General features: G+C 38.0%; 1 protein-coding gene across 2 annotated transcripts in view; it reads right to left on the reverse strand.

Annotated features, from left to right (window-relative positions):
• SLC25A13 (solute carrier family 25 (aspartate/glutamate carrier), member 13) overlaps positions 1 to 27,324 on the reverse strand; it is a 172,535-nt gene that overhangs the window by 81,662 nt on the left and 63,549 nt on the right. For both annotated transcript variants that reach the window (XM_012647814.1, XM_012647822.1), the window contains exons 4-5: positions 25,489 to 25,604; positions 3,767 to 3,906 (exon numbers count right to left, since the gene is read on the reverse strand). In XM_012647814.1, coding sequence (XP_012503268.1) covers positions 3,767 to 3,906; positions 25,489 to 25,604 — 256 coding nt within the window. The remainder of the gene's footprint in view (positions 1 to 3,766; positions 3,907 to 25,488; positions 25,605 to 27,324) is intronic.

Raw genomic sequence — 27,324 nt, forward strand, 5'->3', positions numbered from 1 at the left:
AAAGCACTTTGTAAATTATAAAGATTATACAGATATTAGCTACTATTATTACTTCTTTTTGAAAGCAACTCAGAATGGACTGTATAGAATAATTCGGCAGAAAAGTTTAAGAGAACTTTCATTCTGTGCCCCCAAGTGCCTATGACATCAACTCAAAAAATGGGCAAAGATCTGAATACCTACTGTAAGGGTTTATGCTACAAAAGAGAAAACTCATAGGGTGTACATTTTATACCTCCTTATGGCTGCTTCTTTTGCACTGTTGTGCGGATACACACATTCCCAGATTCATACATCGTGAGTGTCTCAAGAGTTGTGGTCTCTGCACCTCTTAGCCCTGTGCACCAAGGCCTCTTGACAGACCCTACATGCTCAGAAAACATATGCTGAATTGGATGGTTTGCCCCATATCAGTAAGAATCACAGCACAAAAAAATACGCCCAACAGGGTAGAGAGCTTTATGTTAATATGATTTATGAACTGGAGTTCCATCAGGTATAGAATAGGAAAATTTATCCAAATCGTTTTCTAAAAAATTCAGTATATTAAAATCTATTTTTAAACTAGCAACCATAAAATCAGAGCTTTGCTCTAGGAGCTGAGAGTAGACACATGTGAGAGGTTTGTAGACTATTTTAAAATATACAAACATACCCACATATAAAACTGTTATCCACATTTACACCATCATTCATGTAGTTAAGTGGAGATGATAGAACTGGGCATTAAAAAAAGCAGCAGCAAACACAATAGTATAAATGATGAGCTATCAGAAATGTGGCCCCACTCCCTTTTGAAATCCTTCCCTACCAGCGAGGAACAAGACAGCAGGAAGGAGGCTTGTGTCCCTGTTACTTGCTTCAACATTATTAGTTAGATGCAAAGTACAAATAAAGCAAGTTTAAGTCAAAGAATATCAAAATGATTCACCACTTTATGGATTTTATAACCAAAGCACAGAAATGATAAACCAGCTCACCATTTAAGCCATGCCCATCACTGCTACCACCTTAGCGATTGAGGACCTGTTCAGATCATAAATAGATGAACATGTGAACCAAGTAGGATCCTCACAGCCACACAGTGGCTTCTAACAAACTCATACTTGCTTACAGTAAAATATTTATTAAATGAGGAGCAAAATTGGAAGTTGCAGAGAATGGCAATGCCTACCAATCACTCATGGGTACGTACATAAACATGGGTAATGTTGGCTAGAACCAACCCGAGCTATTTTCTAGAGACCTTCAATGAAACAGAGTGGTGCTGTCTCTATATAGGGTTCAGGCTCCCTGAAACCACAAGCACTTCTCTCAGCTGTCCCTACAGCCGCTCCTCTTCCTCATCAGGTGACAGGTAACAGCATGCATGGTGGCAGCTCTTTCACATCTCAAGCAGCCAAGTATCTGCCTTCACAACCTTGGCACCTGCCGGGGAGCTGGTACCTGTTGCTGGTGCCTGTTTCTAGGCCCTGCCCTAGAGCAGAAAGGCGGGTACATGCCTGACAAAGTAAGAGTCTGAAAACACAGGAGATTAAATTCACTTATACCTTTTAAGAAGCTACCTGCTTCCAGAAAGGTGCCCAAGGGAAGCACACAAAGCATTTGAAGTAGAGGTCTGAAGTGCTACCTGCATTCAGATAGAGTTTGAAGGGAGCAAACAAAACATCTGAAATGGTGGACAGTGACCCAACGGTAGACATCAAAACTGGCATTCATCAGTAAAGCCTATCGTGGTACATCCAGTAATTCCTGTAAATCTGGGTCTGGAGTATGGCACAAAAGCAAGGCCCTGACCAACATCATTAACCACCGTGACCATTTTAATCTAGTAAAAGTGTAGTGCTTCCATTCTGACTACAAAGTCACAATCATCCCATGCAGGGCACCGTGGGATCCTTCCATTTACCATTATACAATGGAGTCAAATTTAAGTGTGTGCCCTACAAGTTAGAGCTGCAAACATAACCAGTAATCCCTGAGTCATCTAATCCTCGACTCTGGTTTCCTCATATCTTCAGGAAGGCCTAGAAGCTGCTGTGAGCGGCTTAAAATCGACTCAATTCAGCATAATTGACACTTGTTTAAAGGGGGAAACACCATCATCCTTACTACTGCTAACATCCCATTAAGATTAAAAGTTAATTAGGCTGTGTTCCATAAAGTCAATTGGAGACGTTTGTCTCAGTAACATTATTGCAATTATTCCTCATCAAAGTGAATACCGACTCCTACTGTGCACCAATGTCCTATGTAAACAATAACAAAAATCCAACAACTCATGTTACATCCTTCACCTTGGTTAAGTAAGTTTATGTCTATAGAGAACTGAAAACAGGGATTCACAGACATGTTTTTAAAAAATACAAAGGCAGGTTTAAAGTATCTTGTTTTAAGTTTCTGAAGGCCTGGAAAATAAAAGCAAGCTAAAAAGCATGACAAATTCTACACATCACAGCAATACCACTGAAAGTTAACAGGGAAGCACCTATTGAAGTTCATGTATTATGTATGCTAGTCCCTAAGAATGGATACCACAAAACGCTTCCTGAATGAGCGCCACGGCAGCGCACGTGTGTGCGCCTATGCACCCTCCACCTCCACCCAGAACTGTGTCTCCAACCACTCCTCAGAGGGCTCTGATAAGGTGTGAAACACGAAAAAACCAGGGGTACCAAGATGCCTACTAACAACACTTCTAGTAACAAAGAATTGAAAGTGATTTCCCTGGCAAATTTTTCCTCAAGATGCAAAATTTATACCAAGTGAATCCTCTTAAATGAGTCTTTTAAAGTATTGGATTTAATAAAGTATAAATATAATTTGTTAGAAAAAAGTCAAATGCACAAAAATCCAGAAGGAAGAATGGTTTGTTAGAAACCTATATATTAATATTGTATAGATACTGACCTCTAATGACTAAATGTTAGTATCGGGATTAAAACATTTTAAATGATGCTTTAGAAGGAAAAGTAAACTATAATCATATTTTGTTAATACTCTTCTGCTGGCATCCTCAATGGACCAATGATATGATCATAATGGAAAGGGGAAAGGAGAGAAGGGCAGGAGGGACTGGGCTAGGGACAGTGCACCCCAGAAATGGAGACAAATCCTACAGCATCTAACCTGTGGGAAGCAAGTGCCCAAGTGTCCTTAGAACAGTGGTTCCCCAAGCTGACTACACATCGGAACTACCCAAGAAGTGTTAAATAGCCTCCAATGCCATGCTCCCCACCACCCCACCCTCCATCAAATCAAATCTCTAGAGTTGGGACCCTGGCAATAATAGTTCTTAAAGCTCCCCAGGTGATTCCTATATGCAGCCAAGTTTGAGACCCAGGACTGTATCTATAAAAACCTCAGGTGAAATGACTGTGATACTGATGATGACATCTGCCCATTTCTCAGGGCAAAACAAAATACTGGTAAATAGTAGTAGAGCCAGTCATAAGCCACAACAGTTCCAATTTTGCCCCTCCTGTCCTAAGTGACCTTGAGGAAATCACTTGATTTCCTGGGGACTCAATGTGTGTTCCTTTTAAACACGAAGGGGTTCTACACAATCTGTTAAGAGCCCATTTAATGCTATGATTTTGACCTATTAACAAAGAAATACTTCTAAATGGAGACAGGTTTGCCAGGTTTAGAAAGTTTGCAATAAATCAGATTTCAGGGCTCAAATCAAAGCTAGTATCCTTCAGTCACAATTTGATCTCAGGTTTTACTTATTTACTCTTTTTAGCTTTTTAAGAGCTAGACCCACCAGTAAAAACTGAGTGAATTCCGCGTATGTCAGGTGTCTCTTTCTTTCTTTTCCAAAATGTAGTTGCACAAATTCCGAATCCCAGTTAAATGGAATATGTTGGTGAATTGTGGTCTGTCCGAAAACTTGCTTAACATCCTCTGAAAAGAGAAAAGAAAGGTTGATTAAAACAAGTCAGGGTCTTCCTTACAAAATCTGTTATTAAATGGATATTGCTATTTCTTCTTATGAAAAAGTAACTCAATTTTAAACATACGCACAGATTATAAAACTGTGGCAGAAATAAATGTTGGAATCCTCATGGAATCTGTCAAGAAATCAAAGTTAAGTATCCCACCTAACAAAATAAAGGGGGAAAAAAATCATGAAGTCACTCTCTCTCTCAGACACACACACGCGCGCGCGCACACACACACACAGCCTAAGGCTGTAGGAAACAAAAGTAATAAACTAAAACTATTATCATCTGTTTGTTCCAATATATACTGATTATTTTCTATTATCATCTTATTTGTTTGTTCCATATATCTTGATTATTTTCTAGGTACGGGAAATAGAATTCAATCTTTAGTGGCAGTAAACACATACACAAACACATATAATACACAAGTCTTAAATACAGTCTTTATCAAGTTATTTAAAAGTTACTGGAAGATTTAGGAATCAGTTAGAAAAAACTTGAAGCACATATTCCACATCCGTAACACTCTACTTGAGCCTTAAAAAGTCCAACAATTTATCAAGCTGCACTTGAAGACAAAGAAAATGGGAAGAAAAGCCAGGAGCCCAATTCTTTAACTCTCCATTGCTCTCTTTTCCTCTTGACATAAATTCTCAAATTGTCCAAATAATCCCATTGCAACACGGGCTACCAAATGTGCTAGTATTGATTCATCACCTATTTTCAGCCTCCACTACAAAACTGTAAGAGGAATGACAGAAAAAAAGACTATGAAAAACCTTACTTTTCTAAAGCTTCATTTATTAGTCTCCCTCCCAACAGAAGCATATGTTTGGAGGATGGAAAAAACACAAATTATTTGTATTAATAAATTTTTTCCTGGCTTTCGCATCTTTAAATACATCTACCAAACCTGCACATTTTTATGAGCAAACTGTGCCTGATACCTTTTTTTAAATTTTGCTTCTATGTTTTTAAAAAAGGAAAAAGAATAAAGTTCTTTGGTCCCATAAAGGGTGCCAAAACCTTTGGCACAGGTTCTACTGTTTCCCCCCAAATTTCCTACTTCCATCTCTATTATACCCACAAAGTTTTTATTCCATGCTTTTAAAGTTTCCAGAAATTTTTAAAGTCTTGCCATGAAGAAACAGTAATGCCACCATTAGCATAAGGTGTATTTGCCGAGAAGGTAGTAAAAATCAGAATTATGCAGTGCATAAATTTTATAAAAGGTGGCAGAAAACCTCAGGTTGGCACTGACGAAGACAATAAAATAAAAGTTTTAAAGTGCAACCCTCGGTTTCTCTGAATTTATTGTGTTCTCCACTTTTAGGGAAAAAAAAGAGACATGATATTTAAAAAAAATGAAGTGAATCCAGAATTAGGATTAAAAAAAAAGATTTCCAGAGAGTCTGACCAGGAGTCAATAAAAGGAATTAATTAGCTAGGAGAGACTCTTCTGAGAGTCTGTGAGAAGAAATCACTGAACTTAATTTCAAATGACTTAGGTTCAAATTCTACCAATAACAGCAGTTAAAATTTCTTGGGCACTCACCATGCACCAGGTATTGTTCTAATGGCTATATATATAAGTCCCTTAATATCTCCAAGTGTGACTTTCTTCAGTGGCAAAACATATTAACCGAAATAATCTGTAGCTCCTTTCCAGTTCTATACCTCTGTACAAAGCAGGCCCAAGAGAGATTCAATGAAGACTCCCACAATCTTCTAATCTAGACCAACAGATCACCTAATGAGAAATGATGTTCAAATGATAAAGATGCGATTAAAAATAAAGCAAACAACTTTTTACACTATGAATAAAATTGTATACTATAATAAGTTTGAGAAAAATAATATATAAGCAAAAATGGCTTCTGGGCCAGGCACAGTGGCTCACGCCTGTAATCTCAGCACTTTGGTAGGCGAAGTTGGGAGGATCTCTTGAGGCCTGAAGTTCCTGACCAGCCTGGGCAACACAGCAAGACCCATTTACAAAAAAATTTAAAAATTAGCCGGGCATAGTGGCACATACCTTTAGCCCTAGCTACTCAGGAAGATCACTTGAGCCCAGGAGTTTGCAATGATCAGATCACTGCACTCCAGCCTGAGGGACAGAGTGAGACCCTGTCTCTTTTAAAAATTAAAAAAAAAAAAAAGGCTTTCTGGTTTATCCTCGGTTAACTTGAAAATTCCTTTTGCCAAGCACTCTGGTGGAATAAAGTTCTAATGTAATAATCATAGGACAACTGTCAAGAACAAGTCCTTTCTCTTCTTGACCTCTCCCCTTCAATGTCCCATAGACAGTAACAGAGGGTATTAACCACATAGTTGGTATATAGAACTAAGGCACCCATTATCCATTTTTATATTTATATGGTCTGAAATTATAAATATATAAAAATAAGTTGAAGCTATTCAAAAATTACTGAATGAATTTTCAATGGGTCTCGCCCTAACCAACAACCTTATTTTTCCTGTAATTAAAGTAACTACCATTTACTGTTTATTAGAGCTCAGATTTGAATCCAAAACTTTGTACTCTGTATAGAGCTTTTTGTACTATTCCATAGTTTGTCTCTCTTACGCAAATGCCTGCCTGAAGTATTAAAATCTAGTCACTCTGTAGTATACAGTATATACATTATCCTTTAGATATCTCTAAAAGATATCTTAGATCTCTTAGATATCAACTCTAAAATCTGACAATCCTATAGACATGCATTAATGATAGTGATTTGTTTTTAAAAATGTCTCTATATATAGTGTGTATATGTATGTGCATGTATAGATGTGTGTTTGTACATACTTATTGTTTATCTCTTATTTCCAAATATATTGACAGCAAAGGCCCTATTTTTCACATCTGAGTCTCTCACTGGGGCTGGCACTATGGGTAGGCAAGGAGCTAGTGTTCACAAAGTAGTGGCTGGATTTACTTGAATCAGAAAAGGTTTATAATAGATAGAACAACAGATTAAGGACAGTGGTATTAACCCTTTGAGGCACTATAGTTTCCCTTACTGAGAAACTATTTCACCAATCATTTCCTGACACTTCAGCGAAGTGTTTACCATCAGTCTTCTTCATTAAAACCCTCTGCCCCACTCCTAGACTAAGTCTATTGAAGGGCTGAAAAGTTTGCATTTTAATTAGCACTACAGGTTTTTCTGATGCAAGGGTCGAGGATCTCATTTTGGAAAAAATTATCTCAAAGAATATGGAGGGGTTAGATTCACTTCACTCCTTACTAATTTTTAACTTCCTATTGAAGCAGATTAAAATTTAAAAGGAAAGAGGTAGGGAAAACTCTCCAGACCAGTCAGTACAATGCAGGCATGCGTAAATGCAGGTCATGTATAGACCCAGAAGGACACTCAGGGCTGCCATGTTACACAACGCCAGTGGATGGGACTTCGTGGTTCATGTGACCGGTGCCTCTTGGAGTTGGCCAGTGTACAAACCACATGATCCCGAGAATGCAGCCCCATCATCAAGTCCTTGGCTGTTCTAACATCCTGCTCTGCTGTTGTAGGAATGCCAGTACTTAGCTAGCTAGCTATCGCACTCCTAAGTAGCATAGCTTAGAGCACTGTACTAGTCCCCTGGGAAGGAGGTATGCTAACACACTGTATTAGCACTAAACTGCAGGGGGTCCTCCTGGCAAGGAAGCGCTTAAGGAGAAAGGCACTTACAGAGGTGGGACACAAAGGCTTCTTCCAGGACATAAAACTTGATCTGGGCCCTGAAGGTTGTAGAGGATTTACTCAGATGGTCCTTTGAGGGAGTCTTTCAGTGGAGAGCAACAGCATGAAGAAAGGTCCATTTCTTTTGAAGCGAATCAAAGGTCCAGTTACAGTGCTTTGGACCAAAGCCACCTGGGATCACTGAGACATGACAGATCCTGCTCCAGGGAGCCACAGACATTGGCATCACCTGCCAGCAGCAAATATTATTATTTTTAAGCCCCCAGGACTTGATGCTACATTTATGGTGAAGAGAAGTTTGCTATAAAAAGAACAGTTGGCCATGGAACTCTACAGGAAAAAAAAGGCCTGGAGTTGTCCACCACTTGGTACAATTTCTACAAAATTTATTTTTCATTCTCCTGACCTAACTAACAGGATTATGTATGCAAACATTGTAAGACTGCCAAGTCATTCTAATTGGACAAACCAAATGATATGCGAAAGATGAGATGAAACCTACCAATATTTCTACTCATTTTCACAGCTAATAAACTCTTTTAAAACAAATTATTAAATCTTGCCACTCTGGAAAACCAGCATATTTTCTCCAAAAATATTTTATAGGCTCATAAGTTTCTGAACATTTCATTCTGCTCCAATAAATCATACTTGGGCATTCATTTTCTGAAATGCTTGGTCTCTACATTTTCCTGCAGGCTCATGCATTGAAACAGTATCTATAAACCCAATAATCACAATGGGTTGCTCACATTTCCCCCTCACTTTGGAAGACATTACCATCTTAGGTTAATATTCTTTCCTCCTTTTAGGAGGCACAAATAGCTTTCTCATTTAACATTTGATTAAGATTTCTCCACGCCTTGCGAGATAATACAAGGTAAGAGTACTCCTCTCATTTGATAGCTAGGAATCAGAAATGGAAAACCAAAGCAATTTTCGAGTCCAATTGTGTTCTATACTCTGGCTCCCATAGGCAATCCCATGAGCTTTACCATGAAAGACTCCAGGAGTCAAACTTAGGATTGCCCTCTCACTAAACTACCATTCCCTGACCTTTCCAGAACTAACTGGCAGTCCTGGAGAGCAAAGAGGAAACCTAAAAGTTTCAGCTTTTTTGGTTGCTTACTTGGTTCAGAATAACTCATAACTCGCCGGCTGAGAGCTTTAAAATAAGCACCGCTTGGCAGACCTATCACTAACTTTAAAGGAATTAGAAGGTCTCTCGTGGTCTAAAACATAAGACCTTAAAATCTTACCCCTAGGTAGAAGTCATATAGGCTAAAGGCAAAACTGAATTAGCACTAAAATGTTAATATAGCAGTAGGTGTATATTTTGGATATATAAAGTCATATTTTTCTTTAGTTCAGCCACTCCTCCTGAAAGTGAAAGTTAATTAGAATGCTTATCTTTTAAAGTGTAATCGTCGTTATTTCAGCCTGTGCCAAACAAGCTATGTTTGGAAGGCCTATAGTTCCCATAATATCACCAAATAACAGTGGTATTATTTAAAGTAGGACTTCACCAAATAAGCTCACAAAACCTTTGAGTTTATTTGTGGGACTTTGCTTTCTGCACAAATGTTTCCAACTTAAAAGTCTGCTGCATTTTTTATAACATAAAAAGACAATCACAACGTGGCAGTTGTTCTTTCCTAAAGATAACCTCAAAAGGTCAACTAATTTCCCCAAATTTATACATTTCCCAGGCTACAGAGTATGACTGTAGTGGAAAGAGTTGGGACTTTTAAAACTCAGACCACAAATGGCATAATCTTATATATAGACAGTCCAAAGAAATCCACTAAAAAACTATTAGAGTTAAAAAAATAAGTCCAGCAAGGTTGAAAGATATAAGATCGATACACAAAAAATTAATTGTACTCCTATACATTTGAAATAAGCAACCCAAAAATGAAATTAAGAAAACAGTTCTGTTTACAATAGCTTCAAAAAGAATAAAATACTCAGGAATAAATTTAACAAAAGATGTGTAAAACTTATACTGTAAAAACAACAGAACATAATTGAAAGAAATTAAGGAAGACCTAAATAAATGGAAAAACATTTATTTATGAACATGGATTAAAAGACTTAGTATCGTTAAAGATGGCAATACTCTCCAAAGTTAATATTAAAATGGTAATATTCCCCCCAAATTATCTACAGATTCAATGGAATCCCTATCAAAATCCTACCTGGCTTCTTTGCAGAAATTGACAAACTGATCCTAAAATCCATATGAAAATTCAAGGAATCCAGAAGAGCCAAAACAATCTTAAAAAAGAAGAACAAATGGGGAATCTACAGCCTTGGGGCCACATGCGGCCTTCTGGATCCTTGAGTGCAGCCTTTGGCTGAATCCAAATTTTACAGAACAAATCCTTTTATTAAAAGGAGTGCAGCAGAGAAAGATGTAGTTTTTCTTGCCCATCAATGAAGGAATTGTTGGGGGGGAGGTAAGTAAACTCTTACATTTATGATCAATTGATTTTCAATAAAGGTGACAAGAGAATTCAATAGGAAAAGACTAGTCTTTTCAACAAATGGTGCTGGGACAACTCGATATACACATGCAAAAGAATGAAATTGGGCCCCTGCCTCATACCATATACAAAAATTGTTAATATCTGAAAATGGACCAAAGACCTAAATGTAAAAGCTAAAACTGCAAATAGTTTTAGAAGAAAATATGGGCATATTTTCAAGAAAATTTTAGAAGAAAATATAGGCATAATCTTTGTGACCTTGGGTTAAGCAATGATTTATTAGATATAACACAAAAAACGCAAGTAAAAAAAGAAAAGGATTGATAAACTGTACTTTATCACAATTTAAAACTTTGTATTCCAAAGGACACCATCAAGAAAGTGAAAAAAACAGCCTCTGTAGGCTGGGAGAAAAACTTTGCAAATCACATATCTGATAAGGAACTCTAAAATATACAAAGAACTCTCACAATTCAATAAGACGAATAATCCAATTTAAAAATCAGCAAAGGATATGAATAAACATTTCTCCAAAGATGGCATACAAATGGCCAATAAGCACATGGAAAGATGTTCTACATTATTAGCCATAGGGGAAATGAAAATCAAAACCACAATGAGATAATGCTTCACCCCACTAGGATGGCTACAATCAAAAAGAGAGAATGACAAGTGTTGATGAGGATGTGAAGAAACTGCAACCCTCCTATACTGTTGGTAATGATATAAAATGGTGCTGCCACTTTGGAAAATAGTCTGGCAGTTTCTCAAAAAAGTAAAACACAGAGTTAATCATATGATCCAGCAATTCCGCTCTCAGTACATACTCAAGGGAAATGGAAATGTGTCCACACAAAAATATGTACATGAATGTTCACAGCAATATTAATCATAATAGTCAAAAAGTAGAAACAACCCACATGCCCGTTAACGAATGGATAAACTGATGGTCTACCCATACAATGTAATATTATTCGTAAATAAAAAGGAATAAAGTACATGCAAAAACATGGATGGAACCTTGAAAATATTATGCTAAATAAAAGAAACCAGGCACAAAAGACCACATATTGTATGATTCCATTTACATGAAATGCCCAGAATAGACAATCCAGACAGACGAAGCAGATTAATGGTTACCAGGGTATGGAGGGACTGAAGAAAATGGGGAAGGGGGTATTGTTAAGGTAGGGTTTCTTGTTGGCTATTGAAAATATTCTAAAATTGAATGTGGTGACAGTGATACAAATCCATGAATGTACTAAAAAACACTGAATCATATACTTTAAATGGATAAATGGGTGAATTATATCTCAATAGAGCTGTTTTTTAAAAAGCCTGGGAGCACCAGAGATCTGCCTTTTGTTAATGAGTAACATTGGGCAAATTACTTACTCTCACTCAATTCTCTCAGTCTTTAAAATGGGAATAAAATATCTATCTTAGAGGGTTGTTCTGGAATTAAGCATGCCTATTACAATGTTCTAAATATAGAAGGTGACCATCAAAATGGTAAAAATCCAAAATCTAATGTCTTAATTATAATGAAAATTATTATCTGGGCACTAAATATTTACAAATGATACAAAAAAATCAGGCACAGTATGATTTGCAAATATCATAGTTGATACATTTCTCAAAAAGCAATAATTTTCCTCGAATATTTAAAATCCATCTTTCCCTGGGCTCATATATAAAAATTTTGAATGAAAAGTGATCAAAAACTAAGTAATTTCCTATTATGTTTCTTAAAGTATAAAATTAAGATTCAAAGCCTCCACTTTTACTTTGAAGATCTTTCTGATACTAGAAATATTTAATTGGCAAATTACTTGCACATGCCATTAAGTGGTTAGACTGAATTTGTTTTTACAAATTCTATGGGCTCTCATTCCTTAACCTCTACCACACTATAATCTGAAATCATCAAGGTCTTCACTTATGCAAATTTTAACTTTCTACATTTTGTTTCCATACAGAATAACTAAATTAATGCACTTTAATTTCTAAAAGATTCACTTTTTGAAGCGGCAAATCAATGAAAAGGAGTTTCTCATTAAAATAAAAAAGATTCATCAAGCTATATTATTTCAAACACTAAACCATAATCTCTCTCTCACTGATCCTAAAAATTCCATTAATACAATAAACACAGAAGGGATGTTTGTGTTAAACAGGAAAGTAACCCTTCTGGAGGCAAAGAGAGAGCTGCTTGAACAGCCCAGCACTTTATCTCTGAACTGCTTCAGGCTTTCTCTAATGCATGCTAAATCCTCAAAGAAAAGTTGTGGTTTTGCTCTAAGGGAAGTAATATTCCACCCTGCTGATACGGTTAACAACAGCTTATGCGGCCATCGTCTTTTAAGCAGGGAGTAAGAGACAAATTGTTGAATTCGTAAGTTAAATAACATAATGGAGTAAGTGGATGCAGGCCCATCTCCACTGCCATATGCTCCAATATCAAGGTTGCCATTTTAAACCCTTTTGACAAGTGCCTTTTTATATTAATCACAGTTAAGGGTCTGAAGAGGAAAGAAGTGTTCTGGCTACAATTCAGACTCGCTCAAGGAACTTCTAGGGGGAAAATGGTTGCCATTAAAACATAGTAAGTAGAGCATAAGTACTTCACATTAAAATTGAGTTCTCTATAAGCCCCTGAAAACTTTTTTTAATTATTATTCTGAACATGTAGGTACAGTGGTGATAAGTATCTTTCAAAAAATGAGCACACACACAGTCCAGCTGAGCCAAATATTATACTGAAGTCATAGATGGCACTGGAGTATGTGAAAAAATAAAGGCTAATTTGAAGTTCTTCCAGTTCTGTATGGAGAGAGCAATGGAACTGCCCTGATTTAAGGTCATGTGGCTTCCTGGAAGGAACACTGTCCTTTTAGTGCCAGAAGACAAAGCTGTGGTTCCTATGAAAACAGTCACCTCTCCCCCCCTGGGCCTGTTTCCTCATCCATGAAAGAAAGCCATAAACCACACCAGCCATTGTTCAACTGAAGTATGAACTATGTTCCCTTGGAGAGTTTGTTTAAAACACATTCCCAAGCCCCACGCCCCAAAATTCTAAATCAGTAGATGAGATGGAGCCAGGGAGTCCACAGCTGTAACCAACATCCCCATGCTATTACAAGGAGAACCCATGGTCTGTTTCATTGATAAGAATCCCTCATATTCCAAAACCTGACGGATCTATAAATCCTCAAGATTAATGCACTATTTAAGCGATCACAGTGAATGTTAGCTAGCAACAAGCGTCTCAAGTCCCGCAGATATTTAGCATGAGATACTAATCATCTATCACACGTGTTAACTAAATCAACAGTAGAGGTGCCAACTGAGATGTTTTCAATTTATCTGCCAAAAAAAGTATTTTCAATTGGGTAGTATAAATCATTAGGAGCCTTTCATAATATCAAAAGTAGGTCAATTAAAATGGTGTTTGGAGGCATATAGCAGACTGTGGTCACTCTCCAGATGTGTAAATTTCCTTTAATCATCTGCTTTGTGTTAACTATTGTTAACTTTCATCAGCACTAGACAAGAACACAACCAAAAAACTCCAAAGCTTTGAAATTCTTAAAACATTACAAAGAATCCCAATTCATTCCCTAAATGTAAGTATAATATCTATACTATTTTAAAAAACCAATTTCCTAAGCTAGTTTCCTGAGACGGATGTTATCAAAAATAATTTTCTTGCAAAAGCATTAACATACATTTAACCCTTCTTAAATGCTTCAAGAGCAGATGTACTACAAATGTACACCCACAGTGATCCCCTATTAGTATAAAACTGTTTTATTTCAATTAAAATGTCTAAGTATCCACCCCCAACATATACCTAAACTGTAATTTTCTCTGAGAACTTCCAATATGTTCTTGATTTTGTTTCCTTTATCAACCTATCAGAGCAAAAACTGCCTTGCAACTGTTGGAAGAAATCAGTCATTAAGCAGCAAGATTACAGCAAATTTTCCAATTTAGAAAAACTGTATTTTTATCTCTCTCTTATACTGAAAGAATAATGGCGTAATTTTACTATTTTTAAATGAGCAGCACAGTTTAAAATAGTCAAATTTTCCCAGGGCTCCAAGTTTTAGGATTTTCTGTTAGCTTTCTGTTCTCTAGACCTTCTTTCCTGTTCACTGATTTCCTTTGCCCTTCATCGTGCACACACAACACACACCCATATACAACAGTCCTGTGCACACACAGGGGCAGTAGCTCTCATCCAGTCTCTCCACACCCTGGAAGTCTTCTAAAGAACAGTTAACCTTCAGGCAGTAGTTAACTAAGGAGTGGCTTCACATGGTTATTGTGATTTACTCTCCAATTGACATTCTTCCACCCTCTCAACAGGCCTGTTTTTTTTTTTCCTCCCTATTTTTAAAATGGAGTGATGAAATAGCAAAAAGTACAATATTTTAGCCATTTGAGCATGGACAATTCTCAAATTATCCCACCAACTGGAAGTGCTCTCTGATACTACTATCTTTCAAAATTGAAGCCATTATGGTCAATCGTGCAAATCCGTATTTAGCTTTTCGTAAATAGTGGATTTTTGATCCAATGAACTGGAACAGCTTCTGAACAGTCTCTAGGATCTCTAAAAAGACACTCAATACCCAGGCATGCCATAATTCTTATTAAGGTTGAGGTAACTTACTTTCAAAACTCACACTGTTCTTATATGGAATTCATATTCTCTATTAGAATGTGAGTGAATATAAGAAAATATACTTAGGTCCCCCTCATAAAATAAAATCGAATCTACTGTAGGGCAATAAATTTCTCTCACTAAAATAACACATTATTTTTGTGAAAAACCAAAATCACAATATTAACAAAGAACTTTCCCCAAATAATGGCTCTTTCCTACTCTTACCCATTTTTCCCCTCAGCTATCTTTACAAAGATAACGAATAACCTTCCTTTCCAGGGAGCTAAAGTTTGCCACTTTCCAGTTGAATAATGCCATTTCTCTAGTTCTTTGTATTTAATATTAAATTTGGGTGACTCATCAATACTTCTCATTTCCATGTGTTTAACTCTCATCATTTTCTGCAACCTGAATCAAAGTGACTGAAATAGGTGTTTCCACATATATCCTCATGTGATCTAGCCTGCTCATTTTCCCAAAGTACACCAATTTCATTTTCGTCATAACAGGTGTTCCTGAACACAATCTAACTTGAACCCAGAAAGTCCCTCCAAACAACGATATCCATGTCAGAGAATTAACTAGCTTAGAAATTGCCTCAGTTCTATGGGTTTTGTTTAGCAGAACACACAAAAGAAAGATCTGTCTCAATAAGTTTGCTAAATGCTAGTTTAAACAAAGTTAAATAGATTGATTTTTCTGCAAGACTTCTCAAGAGCCTTAATAAACTCAAAGTTTTAGGCTTGACAATTCTCTCTCAGGACAGTCCTTTTTCAAACACCACTTGCTAACATAAACAGGAAACACTACTCTAAAGTAACAAAACTTACAATATCTTTCAATAGTGAAGATTAAAGGACAAAAGGCCACTGTAGTTTCCAATAAAGGGCAAGACTGGACTAGTTTCTTCTGGACTCCGAGCCAACTGGCAGTGCAGCAGCAGCAAGCCGGCCAAGGCCTCCCAACACAACATGGGGTGTAGACTAGTTTCTTCTATTCTGGACTTGATGAAAATCAGAACCAGTTCCCTTTCTGAGTCCCTGCTAGCCAGTCAACCAAGAGCTCTTTCTGTATTTTCTATAATTCCTTAGTTACTCTACATTTATTTCAGTTACAGAAAAATGTCTTTTCCAGTCTGTCTCTTGCACTATACATGGATTGTCTGATACATTTTACTTCTTCATATATCCAAAATCAAAAGGCATCCAGAAACTGATAATCACTGTATTTTCAAGTCATTCACAAACTACTTTACAATTGATATTTTTAACAGCTATGCTGGTAAAGTCTTATATTAACATGTCTGCTAGTTCAAATGCCCCTCTCTATAAAAAGCAGTTTCTGTCTTTGGCAGATCACCAATCCGTTTGAGATTAGCTAAAACTATATAATTTTTCCCCAGGAAAAAAAATGCTCATTTTGACAAAATATTACAAATAACTATAGCCATTATGGACTCTCCGATACTTATGTAGGCAAACAGTCGAGAACCCTGTCTTTACAGTTCAATTAAAACCTGCAGACCTCCCACAACACATAGCATCACTACCAACAACACTTGGATAATGAAATTGGGTTGCATTCATATACAATACCAAGAATAACTTTAAAATTGCACATAAAACATATTGCATGAAATTTTGTTCACTATAATGAAAAAATAAACTCCAAAGAAGAGAAAAACATGTAATAGCATTATCTAAATAAAAATTTTAGATTTTAACCTAAGAAGGTGCTATGGTATAGAACATACTTTGAGTTTTCAGGGGGTCCTACTGTGATTTTCAGTAGACAAAAGCAGGATTCAAGTCCCCCATTACTATTGAGCTAGGCTATTAATGTCATCTACTGCAGTTACGATATCTGAAGAAATATCAATAAGTAGGAGGGGTTAATGTCATAAATAGGCATCGTAAGACTGATCACTGGTATGTGTGCCAAACATTTCAGATCAACAGTTTCATTAAACACACCCACACACACACTCTTTCTGAAAACCCACAATGGAAATGCTTTGCTCCCCTAGCAGCATTAAATAAGAAGCATGATAAAATCAAAGTGTTTGCATCAACCTGTTCAGATGCATCAACCTGTAAGGCTTTCGAACCTCAGCTTTCAGCCCCTCCACTCGCAAAATCGGATGCTCACCTGCCTGCTTCACAAGGACTCCTTGAAGCCCCAACAATGACCACAGGCACATGCATCTCTGGCTTTGCCCCATTCTATGGATTCAAAAGTCATCTCTTCCAAGCATCATCTTGATCCTGTTCCTGTCCTCCAAAGAGCCTGTGGTGACTCCCAATTGCTCTTATACGAAATAAAAAATCTTGCTCAGGGGTGCTGCAGTTGGTACCCCACAAAATGGCAACCACTCCCCCAAGTGCCCTTGTCTCTTAAGCTGCACCCCTCAATCACGGGTCTCCTCTACTGTGGATCCTCTCTACCCTCAACCTGCACAAAGAGCACCTCCCCACCCCTCTTTACAACCCTCTGATTCTCCCCTCCTCTCAGAACTCTGTTCATGTCGAAAGATAAAGCTTTCCTTCCCTAGTGGTCTAGTGATCAGGAAAAAAGGGGGGAAAATTAAAAAAGAAAAAGATAAAGCTTTTCTGGGTAAAGCCCACATCATGTGCATTTCAACAAGTTACCCAGACATAGCTGTAACCAAGGCAACCTGCTATGTATACTGAGAACTCTAATCTAGATACATTCTCTTCCTGATAATTACTTTCTACCACAGTGAAACAAAATCTTAACTCATGCATTTAATTATTGATCTTTACTTCTTTGTAAAAAATATTAAATCCTCCTAATGTCTGATATAGCTTGAGACCAGAAGGGGCTAAATGACACCTATCTAGATTATGAAGTGCTCACCCCACAAGCATGGGTATAGACACCACCAGAGGGAGGCAGTGTGGCACAGTGAATAACAGCTAGCCAAAAGCAGGCTGCTCTCCAGGCTCTGCCACAGGCAACCCCATGACTGTGGCCAAGTTACTTAACCTCCCCATGCCTATTTCCTCATATTAAAATAATATAGACCTCCTAAGTTATAAGGATTAAATAATAAATCATATATATAAAGCGCTTAGCCTAGAGGTTGGTATATAGTAAGTGACAAATAAACTTAAAGACACAAATGATGGGTACTTTTCTTCTCTCATGTAAAACTGCATGTCATGGGAGCAGAACAAGACCAGTAGCTACTATCTGGTCCTTCTTCCTTTCCTTTGACCCTCTCTGACCCCACAGCCAATCAGGAGCCAAGTCATACAGATGCGCTCTCAGGAATGGCCTTGGTTGGGTCTAGAGATGTGACTCCAGTCCAGGAGTGCTGGACTGCTGTGCTCCCTGCCTAGAATGTTGCTGCACTTCCCAAGTGGCTGTCACCTCCAGATGCCCCTGGCTCCATCCCTTCCTGGAACACACAGCCCACATCATGCCAGTTCAGTACTTACCCACTTTCAGCCACTCCTCTGGGTCTGCTCAGATAGTCTCTATCCCTTCTACTCACTTGCCCTGCTTTACATCATACATAATATATCCTGACACCATATTACATATTTTTTATTTGTTTCCTCTCTCTTTCCCTAAAATGTACTAAACACATTCTATCCTTAGAATCCAGGCAATGGCCATTTTTTTCTGCCTGGAACACTCTGTCCCCTCCTCTACCACATATATCTCATACACACACACACACACACACACACACACACACAAAGACACACATACATAGACACACATATATAAAACCAATTCTCTCACCTCTTCCCAAAAAATTTTTTTATTGTGGTAAGAATACTTAAGATGAGATCTATCCTCTTAATAGATTCCAGGTGTACATAACAGTGTTGTTAACTCTAGGTATAATGTTGTACAGCAGTCTCTAGAACTTTCTTACCTTGCTTAACTGAAATGTCATGCTTGTTGATTAGTATTAACAACTCCCCATTCCCTCTCCCTCAGCCCCTGGCAGCCACCACTCTTTGATTCTATGAATTTGCCTATTTTAGATACTTCATATAATTGGAATCATGTAGTATTTGTCTTTCTGTGACTGGCTTATTTTGCTTAGCACGATGTCCTCAAGGTTCATTCATGTGGTCGCATGTGGCAGGATTTCCTATTTTATGGCTGAAGATGATTTCATTATATGTATATACATTTTCTTTATCCATTCATCCATCAATGGACATTGAGTTGTTTCTACATTTTGGCTATTGCGAATCATGCTGTAATAAACATGAGAGTGCTCGTATCTCTTTGAGATCCTGATTTCAATTCTTTTGGATAAATACCCAGAAGTGGGATTGTTGATCATATGGTCTTCCTATTTTTAATTTCTTGTTGGAACCTTCAACTGTTTTCCATAGTGACTGCACCAAAACATTTACTATCTGGTCCTTTACAGAAAAAGTTTGCCACCCGTGATCTAGCAAAACAATAACACTTTAAAAAAAGAAAAAAAAAAACTATGCTGACACTTAAAACATGTACATTTTAAAGAGACAAGGCCTTAAATTTTATAAATTAAAATCTTTATAATCTCCTCACATAATAGCATGGAGATCTATAATTAATATAATGGCACTTTATTATTTCTTTCCTGTGGTTAAATTACTAGACAATCAACAAATATTTTCTCTTCCTTCTTCTTACTCTATTTGCCTTCAACATGATTTGCACACCCTTCCCTCCCACTATGGTAACCAAAGTTTGAAAACATCAGTAACATTCCAAATCACAGAATTCTGAAGTTTCTTTCCATTTATTACATCAATATATCGTGACATAAAATAAATCTATTAAATATTCATGAACTCAAAAAATGGAATGCCTACTCATCATCTGAGATATAAAATTCAGCTCACATTCCAACTGCCTTCTTTCTTGAGTACTTAGCACTGATCCCTACTAGCAGTGGTCCTATCTGCAGAATGGCAGGAGTGCAATTGCATCGTTAGATGACAACATGGATATGTTCCATTCCTATTTCAAAATTTATGGATATGTTCCATGCCTATTTCTTCACCAACTCAAAATTTCCAAACAGTGATGCAGCAGGCAGATTAACATTTGTTGCTAAATAAGCTTTTATTTAAATACTTTAAAAATCCTAGGGGAGTAAGAAATCTATGTAGACATATAGATATATAGAGATAATACACATATTCAATGCACTAAAATTCAAAATCCCAGTAGGATGTCTGTGGAAATTAACAACTTATTCTAAAATTGTTCTGATAATGAACAGGGCCAGGAATAGCCAAAGATAATCTTAAAGAAAAAGAATAAAGTGGAAGACTTACCAGATATGACTTACAAAGTTGTTAATTAAGATAGTATAGCATTGGCAGAGAATATACAACTATGAAAAAAAACCAGAGTTCAGACACAGACCCACACTTGACTTATGATAGCAGCGCCACTGCAGTGCGATAAAGAAAAGAGAGAGAGACCCTTCTGATAAATGGTGCTGGGTGCACTACATATCCTTGGGGGAACAGGTCAGGGTGGAATCTTGACCCCTACACATCTAATACTATGCAAAAATATATAAACAAATTCTAGAAAGACTAAAATCTAAATCTGAAAGGAAAACAAATTTCTGGAAGATAATACAGGAGACTATCTTTCTGATTTGGGGATAAGTGAGGATTTCTTAAACAGGACCCCAAAAGAACTACCTACAAAAGAAAACGTCGATAATTTGTACTACATTAAAATTAGGAACTTATGTTCCTTAAGATTTCACTAAATGAGTAAAAGTGCAAGTCACAGAGTAAAGGTACCTGTGAAACATACAACCTACGGAGGCCTTGTACCCAGAAAACAGGCACCACGCAACTGAAGATATTCAAATGGCCGATAAATATGAAAAAAAGTTGCACAACCCATTAGTAATTGAGGAATTGCAAACTAAAGCCACACAGTGAGATATCACTAAATGACTGGTAATAATAAGTGCTTGCAAAGATAAGGAATAATAAAAATTTTTAAAATGGATTTCTCATACACTGATGGTGTGAGTGTTAATTGGTACTACCACTCCGGAAAACAGTTTGGCAAGACCTGCAGAAGCTAAATACACACATCTCTATGACTGGGCAGTTCTGCTCATAGAAATGCCTACACACACACCACTCTCCCCGCCAAAAAATATATAAAACAATGTAGAAAGAACATTATTTGCAGTTGCTGAAATTGGAAATGCCCCAAATGTCTATCAACAGTATAGAAGTGATAAATAAAAACAGAGTCACAAAATGAAATACCATAGAGCAAAGAAGAAGAATAAAGTAAAAATATACACAACATGGATGAATCTCAGAAGTAACATGCCGAAGAAGCCAGACCCAAAGAGTACATTCTGTATAGTTCCACTTAAGTTTAAAAATGGGCAAAACAAACTGATGGTGACAAAGGTCAGTTGTTACCACAGGGACCAAGCGCCAGTGACTGAGAAGAGACCCCTGGACTGCTGGTATCATTCTCTTTCTGATCTGGGTTGTAATAAACAGGTATTTACACTGTGTAACTATTCACCAAGATGTACACTTATGATTTGTGCATTCTTCTGCATGTATGCTATACTTCAAAGTATACTTTAAAAATTAAAAGTAAAAAATAAATCACTGTCATATTAAATAGGCTAAAAATGCAAATGAAAACATTTGGAACAATTTTCTTCTCCACATATAATCACAAATTATTAACTAGAATTCACCACTCACCAACATCCTGTCGTGTACCTATTGATATCTCAAAACACTTATTACTTATAAACATTGGGTATTAAAATAAGAACACACGGTGAAAACAAGAATACTGGAGATAAGCTTTCCCTCAAAATAGGAGAATATAAGGAACTAAATACCAAAGGAACAAAATTGGCCTAATCAAGATCTTTTCATTGCAGCAAATGCAGAGTGATCTAGACGTGAAAATATGGTAAATGTAAACAAGGCCCAGAGAAAACAGGGCGAGGTTTCACTGAAATGTGACACTTGATTACCTGCCCCTCGTGCCATCTGATTTGTGTTTGGTGTAGACTCAGCATCAGTGTTGGTAGGAGTGTGACCACCACCAGCTTGTTGACAAACACTGGTGCACACTGAGCTTAGTCACAGAAGCCCTGCTTCAAACACACTCTCAAGTGGAAACCCAATAGGTAAACAGATAAAGAGAGTAACTGCTCTCACTCCGGATAAAAGGCAAGGCTGGTGGTGGACGTGAGGTGCCACTCTCCAGCCTTGCCTGCAGCCCATGGGAAGGCCCCAGGTGAACCTCTGCATAGTGTGAAAACAATGCTCACCCTAGCATCATCTAAATTGACTGAACCAATCGGGGAAGTGAAAAAGGAGCCCCCAACCTCTCTCACCACTCCATGTTTACTCCTCCAACAGATGCACATCGAAGTGGACAACCTTCTGAAAGACTAAACGGTCATTCTTTGGTGAAGGATTTACAATGAGCTAAAGAAGTAACTAGAGGTAAGATGGCCATTTGCACATATATCAGCCTCATATGGGCAGCCAGCCAGGTTATAAATCTGATTTTCATTTTCCAAAGATTTTGGGTTTATGAGGCCAGGACTGACTAGGTAAGTCCTCTTTTTTGGTCCAACTCTAGTTTGTTTGTTTGTTTGTTTTGATGTCTTCAACTCCATGATGAGTTTCCTGGAAAACATACTTATTGCTAGCTTCTTTTAAAGGTACCTGCTATCAAAACATTCCTTAAGCTGCTGCACCCATTTATGATTTTGTTTACTTGGGCAAAGGACTGATACCCATGCCACCTACATTTGATGACTCTACTTTATCCTATGAAAAATGTTACAAGTCAGGTATTGATTTGTAAACTAATGTTCATTTTGGTATCATAATACTATGCATTTCTCTTGTAGTTTAATCGTACATAGGGATTAATGGCTCAGAAAACCCAGGCTACGTTTTATGACACTCGCGGGATGAGGATCCTAGTGGCTCATCATAAATGCATGCAGGACACACATACAACAAATTGTTGTTTTGTGAGACAGGCGCACCCTAGAATAAATGAACTGTGGGAGGCAGCATGCTGCTAGAGGGATTGTACATTCTTCTACAATGGTCATATGAACGATGACATAGCCAGAATATTGGCTCCTTGGAATTGGGGCTTCCAATCTCTTGTGTCTTGAGAGATGGGACATTGTTCAACATACAGCGGATGGCAAGTAAATTACTGGCTAATGGGCCAGTGGTTATAGTGCAAGTTAAAAATAAAGAGCTTCCCAGAAAAAGAAAAAAGAAAAGAAGAAAGAGAAAATCTTTTCTCCTCTTAGGCTATTTCTTTTAGTAGTAGTATTTTTATAAAGGCTTTTGTTTTCCAGACAATGTTTTTATATGCAGTAGATCTTTTAATCCTAACATAGTCTTGTAAGGTAGGTACTACTCTGATTTTATAGATGAGGAAAATAAAGCTCAGAAAGTTGAAATGACTTATCCATCAACACACAGCTAGTAAGCAGCAGAAACAATTCCCACGCCACTGTACTTTCTACAATTCACAGATGACTCATTTCCTACATCCTACTTCTCCTGTCCTTTTCTTTCTTTCTTTTTTTTTTTGAGACAGAGCCTCGTTCTGTTGCCTGGGCTAGAGTGCCGTGGCATCAGCCCAGATCACAGCAACCTCAAACTCCTGGGCTCAAGCAATCCTACTGCCTCAGCCTCCTGAGTAGCTGGGACTACAGGCACGCGCCACCACGCCCGGCTAATTTTTTCTGTATATTTTTACTTGTCCAGCTAATTTCTTTCTATTTTTAGTATAGACGGGGTCTCGCTCTTGCTCAGGCTGGTCTTGAACTCCTGAGCTCACACGATCCCCCCGCCTCGGCCTCCCAGTGCCCTTTTCTTTTAATCGCACTAACACACACACACCTCCGCCTACACTGGTAAAGGCTCCTGTTTGGTTCCTCCACCAGGACCAGTGGTGAGGCTCGGTCACCCACATCCCTTGCCACTTCACACCCATGAAGAAAAGACTGATCAGAAACCAAGGGAAACATCCGCAGCCCATTCCTCACTTCTTCCAGCTCCAACCCAACTCTCCATGCAGACTTGCTGGAGAAAGTAGGAAGACAAGAGAGAACACACCTGTGCTGACCACATCAGCCCTCACAGGCATTTCTTTGTTCATTCCAAGGAAATGCTATCACAACACTGTGATCACACTGACTTCCAGTGTGTAAATCAGTGCCACCATGAGCTAGCTGCTCACTTATTACGGGAAAATTTTAACACCATTTTTAAAATTGGTGTTCCACTGAAAACTTGTGGTTGCAGTGGTGCTAAGAGGAATGAGGTGATGGAAAAGGAAATAAAGTTGACCTAAGGATTTTGAAATATTAAATAATACTCATGAAGTGTTAATGAAAAGCATCTAAGCTTCTAGAAACAAAACCAGGCAAGTACATAATTGTTTGCCTTTGCCCAAGATGATCTAACCTTAAATAACTCTGTCATGTCAAATGAGCATGAAGGAATGAGGGAAGGGGGAAGGTTGGGATAGTAAATCTATACTTTTTGTGGTTATTATCTTCATTTTCTGATAAGGAAAATGAGGACTTGGGAGGACAATTAACTTGGCTCAGAGACAAAAGTGGCAGAGTTGGAAGGGGCTAAATCTTTGATTCCAGAACCTATGTTCTCTTATACCATCTATATTTTTCCCACGTCTGAATATTTCCCACAACACTTCAAACGAGACAAGCCTCAAAGGTTTTAATGAATTTGAAACTGTGAATAAAGACATTCAAAATGGGCACATTGGCCATATCCCATGAAAGCATAAGCCACATGCCCGAAGGGCTCCAAAATTCTTCATGGGCAATGCTGTGTCGCAGGTTCACATGCACAAACAACATATGCTGGACACCACGCAGTCCAGGGGAAACATGGTGCTTTCTGTCAAATCTGTTTTCTGCATCCAGTTTATTTTTTAAAAAGAACTTACCACTGCCCCACCACTTTCTGGTCTTCCTTTTCTTCTAAGTACTTAAAAGATTTTGGGGTTTTCTGGAGCTTTGTAGCTAATCCCCGTGAAGACGTTTCTGCCTTTCAAAATAAAGAAGGCAGCAGCAGAGAAGGCACTGCCAACAGCAGTGTGTGTGTGTTTTGTGTGTGTGTGCGCGCGCGCACGCGTGTGCTGCTTACAAGAACAAGGTCCTGCAGGTGCCATTCTGCACCAGCATCTTTTGCAATGCCTCTGGCCACAAAGGATTCCATGAGGACAACTTGTATTGGGTGCATGAGTAACTCCATTCCTAGGCAGCGTATTAGCCTCTTTGTTCTGTTGTATCACTGGATAACACTACTGACGGTGAACGGAAGGAATAGAAGTCTCGTGTGGCTCTCACGTTCTATGACTCTGTGAGGAGTCATGCCACATTCTCCCCCACCTTAAAACTAAACCAGAAGTGTCAAAACTACTCAGCCAGAAATGTATTTTCTTAACTAGGAAGACCTGATTGGAGCCCCAGAACACTGAGGTTATCTGTTTAAAAAGGGATATGCTAATTTCTTAAAAGCATTTGCATACACTTCATTTCATTCCTGGAAAAAAAAAATGCTCACACAAGCCCACACTTGCACAGATACGCACACAATAGTCACGCTCCTTACCAAAAGTAACTTCTCCTTTGCCAGCTTTGTCAAACAGCTGAAAGGCTACCATAAACAAAGCATCTGGGGCACACAGGACAGATTCAAATGCTACAAATTCTTGAAAGGATATTAATCTGCAACACAAAACAAGCACAAAGCATAAAGTCAGTAGCTTGTGGAAAATCAAAGCATATACAAACATACACTGAGGGAAAAAATAAGATGTCATTGCCAAAAAATAAAATTCAAACCCAGAAACATTTATAAGCACTTAGTATTTCCTTTTGTATATAGTGGACTGAAATCACAATCTGCAGACTCTAAAGACCATATGGTGACACAGTAAATGCATTATAATTTCAAATGTAACTTTTATCCAACATGTATGTTTCAATCTTCCTTCAGGCATGCTGTTGGGTTCTATAATTAAAATTTAGATATTTTAGACTAAGATGTGATCGCGCAACAGCAAAATAGAACAGCTTTGTTATTCGTTAATAACTTTGCACACCATGTAAAAATGGTCCACAGGTATTCATTCATTACTGACATCTCCTGACCACATGTGAATTGAACGAGGGATGTTACAGGGGAAAATACAGATAAATCAGACATGAAGTGTGACTCCAAGGAATTTCTAGTCTGGTAAGGCAGATAGATTTAGTCCAGAAATTGCAGTATAGAGGACAGACAAATCTTAAGACAAGGACTAACACAATCATAGCAGAATGGACAGACAAATCTTAAGACAAGGACTAACACAATCATAGCAGAATTCTGGTAAAAATCAAAGAAGGCATTGTGGCAGAAATGGAATTTGAGCCGGGCCTTTAAAAATGAGTAAAATTCAGGTATGCAGTAATGGGTGTAGACAGGAGGACACTGCAGGCAGAAGGGCAGGTGTAGAAAGCTAAGCAGTGCACAAGGAAAATGAAGAGTAACTGATTTTGTCTGGCAGTGGAGGGTATAAAGAGAACACTGTGAAATGCGATTAGAAATATAGGGCCAGAGATGGCCTCACAGCAAGAAAAGGGCCTGGTCATCCTTCTCTAGAGAAAAGGAGTAACTGAGTGTTTCTGAGGGAGGTCACAGTGTGATCAAATCTACACTTTAGGAAGAGCACAACAGGCCAAAGATATTCGGTCCATAAAAGCTTTCCTAGAAATGTCTTTTTGCCACTTTTGTATTTTAAAAGTCCAAATACTTCAATGATACATTGAGATACTCCAAGTCTCTGGAGGACAGGGAGGGAGGAAGAAAATAGGAATGTTTTTCATATGTTTCACAGAACACTTAGTTACTTCTACATCTTAAAGGGAACACATTTTTATACAATGTGTTACGAAGTTAATTTAGCTACTTCTCAGACCGTCACTGGATTACAATAATGCCACAAAGAAATACAAATATGATATCTCTGTATTATGCACCATATAAAACAGGTCCTTCTGAATGCCTGGGACTATCCAGGCACAGCACGTGTTTCAGGACAGTACTTGCTGCGGACGTTTCAGCCTCTCCTGCAGTCTCTCTCACGGAGGATCTGTGTGTAAGCAAAACCAGGGCAAGGTGGGGATAGGAGGGAAGCACACATGAGTCAGCTCTTCCTGGCTGAACTCAAAAGAGCTCAACATACATAACCTCTCGAACGCAAGAGCCGAGTGTCAAAAGTGAAAGAAAAAATAAGGCACTCGGGGCACAAAGGAAGGAATGATTTGTTCTGCCTGGACAGCTGCCTGGGGACAGCTTCATGAAGGCGTGGCATCTGAAGAAATTTCCAAGTTGAACAGATCTTGGAAGATCATCTACTTCAATCTACTCGTTTTACTTTTGAGCAAACTGAAGCTAGAAAAA

The sequence above is a fragment of the Propithecus coquereli genome, unplaced genomic scaffold, assembly GCF_000956105.1.
Source record: "Propithecus coquereli isolate 6110/MARCELLA unplaced genomic scaffold, Pcoq_1.0 Scaffold108, whole genome shotgun sequence".
NCBI lineage: Eukaryota > Metazoa > Chordata > Mammalia > Primates > Indriidae > Propithecus > Propithecus coquereli.